The 9,661-nt window shown below is 44.7% G+C and overlaps 1 protein-coding gene across 7 annotated transcripts; it reads left to right on the top strand.

Annotated features, from left to right (window-relative positions):
- Positions 1-421: 421 nt before the first annotated feature.
- Oard1 (O-acyl-ADP-ribose deacylase 1) lies at positions 422-7,863 on the top strand. Of its 7 annotated transcripts, none has more exons than XM_008837933.3 (7): positions 424-560; positions 699-832; positions 1,089-1,168; positions 1,513-1,657; positions 4,208-4,266; positions 5,372-5,484; positions 7,239-7,863. In XM_008837933.3, the coding sequence occupies exons 3-7, from the start codon at positions 1,130-1,132 to the stop codon at positions 7,339-7,341; spliced, it is 459 nt and encodes a 152-aa protein (XP_008836155.1). In that variant the 5' UTR covers positions 424-560; positions 699-832; positions 1,089-1,129; the 3' UTR covers positions 7,342-7,863. The 7 variants fall into 7 exon arrangements, with proteins under 7 accessions (XP_029421708.1, XP_008836155.1, XP_017654825.1 ...); XM_017799336.2 differs by having other exon boundaries at positions 425-613; XM_029565848.1 differs by having other exon boundaries at positions 422-832; positions 5,372-5,526.
- Positions 7,864-9,661: the final 1,798 nt, after the last annotated feature.

The raw sequence follows: 9,661 nt of genomic DNA, 5'->3' as shown, positions 1-9,661 counted from the left end.
GGGGGAAATACAGCGCAGGCGCCTCTGAGGCCACACCTGCTTCCTTGATTTGACACCGCCTCCTGCCCAGGGACTACGCAGGCGCTTTTCGGACACGCCAGGCACTTCACCGCAAACACCTCCCTGAGCGACATAGCACGCAGGCGCCAACACGCCCTTTTTTTTCCTTTTTTTTTATCAACTGTCCACCCACTTCTAAGCGTCCCCTGGGACACACCCCTGGGACTAATGCGCAAGCGCTCTTCGTCTCTAGTCTAGGTCCGCAGCTCGTTACGCATGCCTGAGCCGCGGCGGGAGCCTACGGAGTTTGCCGCCGGAAGTTCTGAAGCCATCACCATAGAAAACGGGGCTTGGCTGGCTAGCTAGAAGGGCTCACTTCCGCCCCGCTCCGGGGTTGGGGGCGGCCATCTTGAGTGCGTGCTCTCCGAGGCCGTGGCGGGATTGGTTCCTCTTCTGGGCTCGTCGGCTACTCTCCACCCACCGGGTCGGACCCCGAGCCTTTCCCTTCGGGGCGGGGCCTTCCTAACAGCTAACTCCTTTCCAGATGAAGGATGACCCCAGTACGCAGACCCCCCCCAACCCCCATGGGATCCCAGGATTGACCCTCCTTAGGGTAGGAGAGAGCATGGCAAGCTTTTAGACTCTCCTCCCTGCACCCCCAGGAGAGGAGCTGAGTCTTCCCTCTCGGGTGTCTGCAGCTCAGCACGCGCCTGCACCTGACGCACTGTGAGGCTGATTATCTTGTACGCCTGACCCACTGGGAAAATCCTGGAGAGAAAAGGAGACTATCTTAAAACAGCTGTGCTACGAGCGGGCTCGGAGAAGCGAGGAGGTGTGTCTATGACAGTCTTTACTTCCGCTCCTGGAAAGCGCCAAGTGACTGGGTCATGGCTAATCTGGCTACAGAGACATCTGTCCTCATCCCTGGTCCACAGTGGCTTTGTGTTGCTTTATAGAGTCTGAATGAACTCACATTAGAGATATACGTTGGGGTGGTGGGGGGGGCCCTAAGTGGGTGGTCAGGGCAATCTGAACATAATTATGTTTTGGCCGTCTGAGCATGTTTGCTTGCTTTTCCCTTTCATTAGCAGAAGAAACTCTAAAATTCTGGAAATAGCGACTCCGTATCATGGCCAGCAACCTTAATGAAGATCCAGAAGGAAGCAGAGTGGGTAACAACTATTAACTTATTGGTGAACTGAACTTCAGAATAATTGAGGTCAAAAACATAAACACTTTTTAATTAATCCAATAATTGGATTGTCTTTATTTTGTTTCCCTCTAGCTGATTTACTTAAGAAAACTTAGTACAATTCTAGGCAGGGACCATCCATCACTTTCCTTTTACAGATACTTTAATACTTAACTCCTTAAGCTGGAAAAGTTTGGCTTTCATTCAGATTGGTTGAGAAGTGGGGAAGGGGCCGTGTGTGTAGACACAATTGAAGATCTGAGAAGAATGATATTTTTCTGTTTTTAACAAAACCACCTCTTTCCCTTTGCACATTTTAGATCACTTATGTGAAAGGAGACCTTTTCGCATGCCCGAAAACAGACTCTCTAGCCCACTGTATCAGTGAGGACTGCCGCATGGGCGCTGGGATAGCTGTTCTTTTTAAGAAGAAATTTGGAGGAATGCAGGATCTCATAAATCAACGTGAGTTTTGAAAACATCTTAACCTCTCTTACCCTGGTTAAAGCAAGCCTTTTGGCCTTCTGTTAGACTTTATTCATGTGCATGCAAAGATATTGAGTGCTTTGCTTTTTTTTTTTTTAATGATCTTTTTGAGACAGGGTCTCCCTGTAGCCCCAGCTGGCCTGGATTTGCTATGGAGACCAGGCTGGCCTGGAACTCACAGAGATCCACCTGCCTGCCTGTGCCTCCCAAGTGCTGGGATTAAAGGTGTGTGCCACCGGGCCCAGCCGAGATTGAGTGCTTTTAACTCTCAAGAGTTTTTGTCCTCACCAGAATGGCGCATCTGGTTTGGACCCTTACCATACCAAATCAGAGTTCTTGTAAAAGTTTCTAATTTCCTCCCACTCTATCATAACATTTCTTCCTGTGTATGCAAATGTGTATGAGTTTGCAGGAATCCAGCTGGCTAGCAAGCCCTGAAGAATCTTCCAGTCACTCCTTCCCAAGCACTGGGATTTACAGGCATGCAGCAGAGCACCTAGCTTTTATGTGGGTGCTGGGGATCAAACTCAAGTCCTCATGCTTGTGCACAAAGCACTTTATGGACTGATCCATCTCTCCAGCCCCTTGTAAAACTTCTTTTATAATAATTCTCCATTTAATCTGGAATCTGTGATTAACTGAAGGACATACCAAAGTCCACATGTTGCTAGGCAGTTGTGATCTTGTACTATTGCTCTGTTTGTTCTTTTTTTGAAGCAGTCTCATTCTGTAGCCCAGCCTGGTTTTGAACTCCAAGCAGTCCTCCTACCTCAGCCTCTCCAAGTTACTGACATTACAGGTATGAGCCCTTATGCTAGACTTTTCCAACGTACTATGTTTTTAAATTTTTTACGTGAATGAACGTTTTTGCCTGCATGTATGTAAGTGCACTTGTAGCGTGTAATGCCCACAGAAGCCAGAAGAGGGCAACTGATCCCCTGGAACTGGAGTGGCTGTTAGCTGTCATGTGGGTGTTAGGAATCAAACCCAGGTCCTCTGCAAGAGCAACCAGTGCTCTTAACCACTGAGCCATCTCTCCAGCCCCTCAACTTACTCTTCACAATTGTTTGGAGATCTCTTCCTAACACCACTTACAGTCACATCTGGATCTTCTGAGATTTCTCAGAATTTCAGGCTTACTGTTTCCCACATCTCCAGAACAGCAGCATGTACAGATTTCTAAGAGCATGTAGCAGTCATTCTGACTCCAGTCTTCAATAAAAGCTACTTCTTACTACCTTGTATCATAGTTATTTGTGATGATGACACCATGTCTGAATGGAAAACAATAAGAACTTTTAAAAATGTTTCTAATAATGTTTAATGCAACATTGTGTAAAAGGGTCATTGTTGGGGCTGGGCAGTTAGCTCAGCCTTGTAAAGTGCTTGCCACACAAACATGAGATTGCGAATTCAATCCTCAGAACCCACGTTTAAAAGAAAAAAAAAGCCAAGGGCAAACATGCTTCCTCCCAGTCCTGGGAGGCAGAGATAGGAGGACCCCACAGTCCTGCTAGCCAGCCAGTTCACCTGATTTGGGGAGATCTAGTTTCACCCTGTTTCAAAAAAAAAAAAAAAAAAAAGGTGGAAAGCAGTTGAGAAAGTCACCCATGCACACATGCATCATTGTTGAATAAACATGTTTGACAAATTTAGTAAGTGGAACATTCTAGAACAATTTCAGGACAATAGATGTTGAAGTTTACATTGGGTAAGTAAGGGTACTTTTGAAATTGGGATAGAACAAAAGATAGAGCTTGAAGAAATGTGGTTTTAAGTGAAGGAAGTTAGTACTTGAGAGGGAGCAGAATTTACCAGTTTCTTAGGTGGGCCTTTTGGAACATGCCTCTAATCCAGGCGCTTTAATCGGAGGCAAAAGCAAGTGGGTCTCTGTGAGTTCAAGGTTAGCCTGGTCTACATAGTGAATTCTGGCCAGCCGGGGCTTCAAAGCAAGACCTCAACTCAAAAATAAAATGGAGAGATGGCTCAGCAGTTAAGAACACTGACTATTCTTGCAGAGGACGGGGGTTTGATTCCCAGCACCCACGTCGCGGCTACAAACCGTCCTTAACCCTAGTTCCAGGGGAATCTGAAGCCCTCTTCAGATCTCTGTGGCATTGCATGACACAGGTGCACCCTCATACATGCAGGCAATACACATACACATAAAATAAAAGAAAATAAATAAATAAATAAAATGATAAATTATGGCTGGGTGTGAAAAAAAAAGTTTCTTCCCAGGTGAAAATTATTTCTAGTTCTGAGGTACACTCAGTTTTATAAAGAGTGGATTTTTAATCTTAAAATCTACTAAACTAAAAATCTGGGGATTTTTCATCTTAAAAGTGGAAATTGTTGGGAGGCAGAGGTAGGCGGATCTCTGAGTTTGAGTCCAGCCTGGTGTACTTAGCGAGTTCCAGGTCAGCTGGGGCTACAGGGAGACCCTGTCTCAAAAAGACCAAAAAAAAGTGGAAATTGATGTTTTGGTTTTCTGTATCGTTTTTATTAATAAATAACTCTTTTTCTTAGAAAAGAAGTCTGGAGAAGTGGCTGTTCTGAAGAGAGATGGGCGATACATATATTACTTGGTAAGATGGGGGCAAAGCTTTGTGCATTCTAAGGATTACATTTCTAAGCACTGCTTTTGGCATTGATCACAACCCTCCATTCTAGACAAGGATACCAAACAGCTCCAGGGCTGCTGGCTACTTGAAGCGCTGGGTTAGAAAGGAATAATACCAGGCTGCGTTCCAGCTCCACGGGCAAGACTCCTGTGCTTTCCACCATAGACTTGAGGACTGAGAGATGGAAAGGTTAGGGAACCCTCTCTTTTCTTTCCTAGTCAGAGGTTGCAGGGAAGAAATCTCAATAGAGGTTTTCCAGCTGCGGTTTTCTCTTACTGCCTTTCAAATGCAGAGCCAGGCAATAGCCCCTCACCTCCTGCCTGTTGTCTGAATGTGGGGTTCTCTGCCTGTCCACATGGGCTTTGGTCCCTGAAGAGATGTAATGTCATTTGAGATTAGGGGGGCTGGGGGGGTTGACTTAGAGCCAAACCATTGCAAGTCTTTTCTAGACAGCAAACTGAGGAGACCTGAAGGTTGATTGGATTTTCAGTGTTTGCCCTTAGAAAAACTAAGAGTTTTTTTTTTTTTTTTTTCTGTCTTTTGTAGAAAGTGTCTTTCTACCGCCCCAGCCATCCTGGAAACTGAGGAGACCTGAAGGTTGATTGGATTTTTAGGGATTGCCCTTAGAAAAACTAATTTTTTTTTTTTTTTTTTTTTCTGTCTTTTGTAGAGAAACAATCAAACATAGTTTCTAAATAAGCAGAGACTTTCAGTGGGGAATTCTCAGGTGGTTTGGGCACTGTCACAGCTGTGCCATTCATCTCTGGGAAGTAGCACCTAACATGTTAAAGTCAGTGACAATAGGCACAGCTTTCCCATGTCTTGGTTTTCCTTGGAGAAGAGAATGTTGCAACATGGCAGAGTCTGGGTTTCTCAGTCCATCCAGTGGGTGTTCCTGGGCCTGCCTGTCACTGTGGAAAGGGCAGTGGGGCATGGTCACTCCTGTTCTAGATAAATTAATCTAAAAATGCACTTACTTGAATTTGCAGGCTGCAGAAGAATCTGATAGCTCTTTGATTGCCTCTTTCTTTTGGCTAATGAGAGTTTGAATCCTCTCTGTTGTGTGCAGATTACAAAGAAACGAGCTTCACACAAGCCCACGTATGAAAACTTACAGAAGAGTTTAGAGGCCATGAAGTCCCATTGTTTGAAAAACGGAGTCACTGACCTCTCCATGCCCAGGCAAGGCGCTCTAAAGGCCCTAACTGAAGATTGAGTTGATTGGTGAGGTTTAATCTCTAACCCAAAGACAAACAACTTCAAAGCCGAACCGAGAATGTAAAAGCAGACAAATTCCTTTACTTGAAAACCACTAGTCAAGTAACTGTGGGATCTTAGGTCACACATAGCACAGCCTTTTTCTAGCTTTTCTTGCACGAGTCAGGGGAAGTTACTTGAAACACCCTGCCTCAGCTTCTCAGTGTGGAAGGGCCCTTGTCATTCAGTGACATTCGCTGAATTCTTGTCCTTTTGTTTGAAGTTTGGCTTCCACTCCTGAAGCCATGGAAACTAAACACCCCAGATTGAGCAGGTATGATTTTTCTCTTGGGCCTCTTCTGATCTCCCAAAACTGAATTCTGTGCCAAGAAAGTTGTAAATGATCTTTGCCTTTTACATTGCATGCCTGCTTATGGTTACAGTGGGTAGCAATCAGAGTATCTGTCCCCGATTTAGCACCAGTGAGGACTTAAGGAAATGACATTGAGTGTTCAGTAGACCCTTTGCTTCCTTTTCAGAAATGGTCCTTACCCCCACTGTTTCTGTCACCCTGGTGATTTTCCATGAGTGCTGACCAACCCTAAGTGGCTTGGATAGGACTATAACATCCCTCCTTTTTTTTTTTCTTTTTCTTTTTCTTTTTTGGTCTTTTGAGACAGGGTCTCCCTGAAGTCACAACTGGCCTGGAACTCGCTCTGTAGACCAGGCTGGCTCTAACTCAGAGATCTACCTGCCTCTGCCTCCCGAACACTGGGATTAAAGGCATGCACCACTATGCCCAGCCCAGCATCCCTTCTTTAATAGGCTTATGGCTTAAGCACCAGAAACTTTTTTTTAAATCATAGTTGTTCTTCAAGAACTTACCATGTTATGATGTGAAATTGGTAATTTTTTTACTGCTTCCCTTTCATCTCTGAAAGGAATGTTGAGAATCAATAAAGTAACTTTGAAAGAAAGATGCCAGGTGGTAGAGTTGCAAAGACATCACTCCTGAACCACAGGAGCATTTGCCACTAGTCCATCTTCACTTCATTTTGCAGAGGTCTTCTCCTTTTCATCCTCCCTTAATATTCCATTATCATAAGTGTATTTAAAAATACCCACATTTGGGCTGGAGAGATGGCTCAGTAGTTAAGAACTCTGGCTGCTCTTACAGAGGACCCAGGTTTGATTCCCAGCACCCACATGGTGGCTAGCAACCATCTGTAACTCCAGGGGAATTCAATGCCCACTTCTGACTTCTGCGGGCATTGCATGACACAGGTGCACTTGTATACATGCAGGCAATGCACTCATATACATAGAATAAAAATAGTAAATAAAATGTATTTTAAAATGCCCTCATTTTCCCATCCGCACCAGCCGGTTTCATCGATAGAGGGATAGTGGGTGGTGAGTCTCCTGTCTTGGTTGAGTCACATTCCTAATACAGTATGAGGTAACTGGAAATGGCACCTTAATGACAACTGTTGGATGTTAGGACTGCCTAAGTAAGAACTGACTTGGATGACTTCACCAGAATCGGCATCTAGACTTCCTATTGCCTGCCTGTAGGTGTGAGACCAGCTAGCTTTAAGCTTTGAGTGAATAGAGCCCAAAGGAAGAGGGAAGGAGCAATTTCCTACATGGTCTCCACCACAAACAATGGTGGTGTTTTGTTTTTTAACTCTTGGTCTTAGCCTGAAGTTGGTAAATGATGATTTTTGTTTTGTTTTTAGGATTGGTTGTGGTCTCGATCGATTGCAGTGGGAAAACGTATCTGCGATGATTGAAGAGGTGTTTGAGGCAACAGACATCAAAATCACCGTGTACACACTCTGAACAGATGAAGAGTTTACATGGGCCCATGATCTGTGTCATCCCTTCTTGGCCATAGGACTGAGCAAGCTGACCTTAAAATGGGCAGAGGAAGATCTTGGTTTGAGTCTGCATCATGGGCTGGATGAGGCTTTCTGGATTCCACTATTTGGAGGATACTGCTTGGGATACATTGCTGTGCTTTTTGCAGGAGGGTGAGGGTTCAAGGCCTGACACTAGGCCAGGAAACTAGCTGGTGATGCCCATGTATCCTGTTTTGCTCTAGTTTACTACCTGGGTTGTTTGGGTGGACACTAGATGGCAGCATTGATCCTAATTCTGCTTTTTGGAGAAATTTCAGGAAAGGGTAAACTTTTGAGATATTTTGGCATCTTTTTGTCATTTGTATACTTAGTGGTGTTCTAATGGTCCTCCAAATCATCATAAGAAACATGGGTTGGTTTGTTTTAATTACAAATTTGGGTCTATGCTGTCGCTAGGACTGTGGTGATGAGTGGAACAATAAATTTCTTGGGGTTCACTGGGGTTCTCTATGTCTGTGTTTTGGATAAACCTGTGACTTAAATTTGGAGAGTCAGGGTTCACTAGGAAGACTAACAAAGTAGGAAATGAGAATGGACTAGAACCATGGGGCCACGTGGCTGGAAGGCAGGACCAGAATCTTCATGGGGAATACTTCCTGTCTTCTGACCATTGCATAGTGTATGACTGGACACATCTGAATTTAATCCCGAAGTCAAATAAGCTAGCTGTCTGGGTCGTGCATAACAGAGAAACAAGGCAACTCAGATGTCAGGGAATCCTCCTAAAAGCATCGAGGCCATTTCCTTAAGACAAAGTTGCGGGTTCCAGGATTGTGTTTCTAACCTCCCTAGAAGATTCTGACATGCAGCCAACTGGGCTGTCAGCAGCACCTCAGTAAATATTAGCCTCCTGCTCCTCTGAAGCTACGAGAAAAGTCTGTTACTTTCATGGTGGGAGGATGAAGTCTGTGGGTTTAGCTTGTGTTCTGTTATTTGGCCTGCTGTGGAAACTAGTTCTCCCCTTCCGCATGGTGCTGAAAATTCAGTGAGACTTGCTGTTGATTTTGGGTGGGGGAGGTTGTTGAAGTAGGGTCTCCCTGTGTAGGTCTCACTATGTAGACAAGCCTGGCCTTGATCTCACAGCCTCTGCCTCCTCAGTGCTAAGATCAAAGGCATGTGCCACCACGCCCAGCTAGGGTGAATTCTGGTCTGTCCTAAGACTGGTTGCTTTTCCTAGTTAACTACATTTTAGAGCGGGCTGTGGAAACACTGGGAGAGCACTGGTTCCGTATGATCTTTGTACTTTAGACTTGGGTTCTTATCACCTTTACAGCCTGATAGGCAGCAGCTTCAAAAAGTGTTTCACTTTGTGTCCCTACAGCAGAGCAGCTCTTTGCAGTGCTGTGGGGCCAGTGCAGGGATAAGTGTGGTAGCAACCTTAGACCAAGGCTTTTCTTGAACCTTTGCCCATGTCTATATACAGAAAAACCACAGTGAGAGAATGTCTAAATAAAATTGGAGAGCAGAGTGATGAATACAAAATTACTTTGTTTCATTCTGCCATAGGTCTTTAATTTCTGCTCTACAGTGGATTGAATCTCTCTGTGGTCTTACATGTTACACTGTTCTTCCACTGAGCTACACTTCAAACCCCTCTGCAAAAATCTTAACACTCAGCTAAAACATTGGCTTTCTAGGCTTCCTTTGCTTTTAAAGGGATTGGGGGGGGGTGTTGGGTTTTTTTCTTTTTTTTTCTTTTTATTTTTTTGTCTCTGTTGAGCTCCCTGTAGCCCTAGCTGGCCTGAAACTCACTGTGTAGACCAGACTGGCCTTGAATTCACAGAGATCCACCTGCTTCTGCCTCATGAGTGCTGGGATTTAAGGCATGTACCAATTTTTGTTGTGGGGCCTGATTGGCTGTTGAATTCTGGCCTCCCAGGGCCAGGGGATGATAAAGTACTTAGGGGTCAAATTGTGATCACTTACTGGACCCAAAGCCTGGTCTGATAATCAGAAAAAACATATTCTTCTTGGAAACCCAGTAAAGAGTTTGGCCAACATCCAGAAAGTCCTATGTGGAATGTCACTTCTGCAGAGGACTCAGACAGTCCTCTGGAGAAAAGACACTACTATCCTGTTATCAAGTGCCCTGCGCTGAACTCTCACAGTGTCTCAACATTGAACTGCTTTCACCCTGTCTCCAGTTGTTTATTACTTGGTCATTGCGATGTGGCTATTTCATAAAATTCCACAGACCTCGTCTTCTCCCACCATATTGTCCTCAGAGAAGAGGAAAAACT

The sequence above is a fragment of the Nannospalax galili genome, unplaced genomic scaffold, assembly GCF_000622305.1.
Source record: "Nannospalax galili isolate Female #2095 unplaced genomic scaffold, S.galili_v1.0 scaffold1318, whole genome shotgun sequence".
NCBI lineage: Eukaryota > Metazoa > Chordata > Mammalia > Rodentia > Spalacidae > Nannospalax > Nannospalax galili.
This window is presented reverse-complemented; position numbering and strand designations above follow the sequence as displayed.

Excerpts from the sequence above, each read along its gene's own strand:
- Oard1 (XM_008837933.3), top strand. The coding sequence starts at position 1,130 with ATGGCCAGCAACCTTAATGAAGATCCAGAAGGAAGCAGA. Across the intron at positions 1,658-4,207 it reads GCAGGATCTCATAAATCAAC|AAAAGAAGTCTGGAGAAGTG; the intron begins GTGAGTTTTGAA and ends TCTTTTTCTTAG. Across the intron at positions 5,485-7,238 it reads ACTGACCTCTCCATGCCCAG|GATTGGTTGTGGTCTCGATC; the intron begins GCAAGGCGCTCT and ends TTTTGTTTTTAG.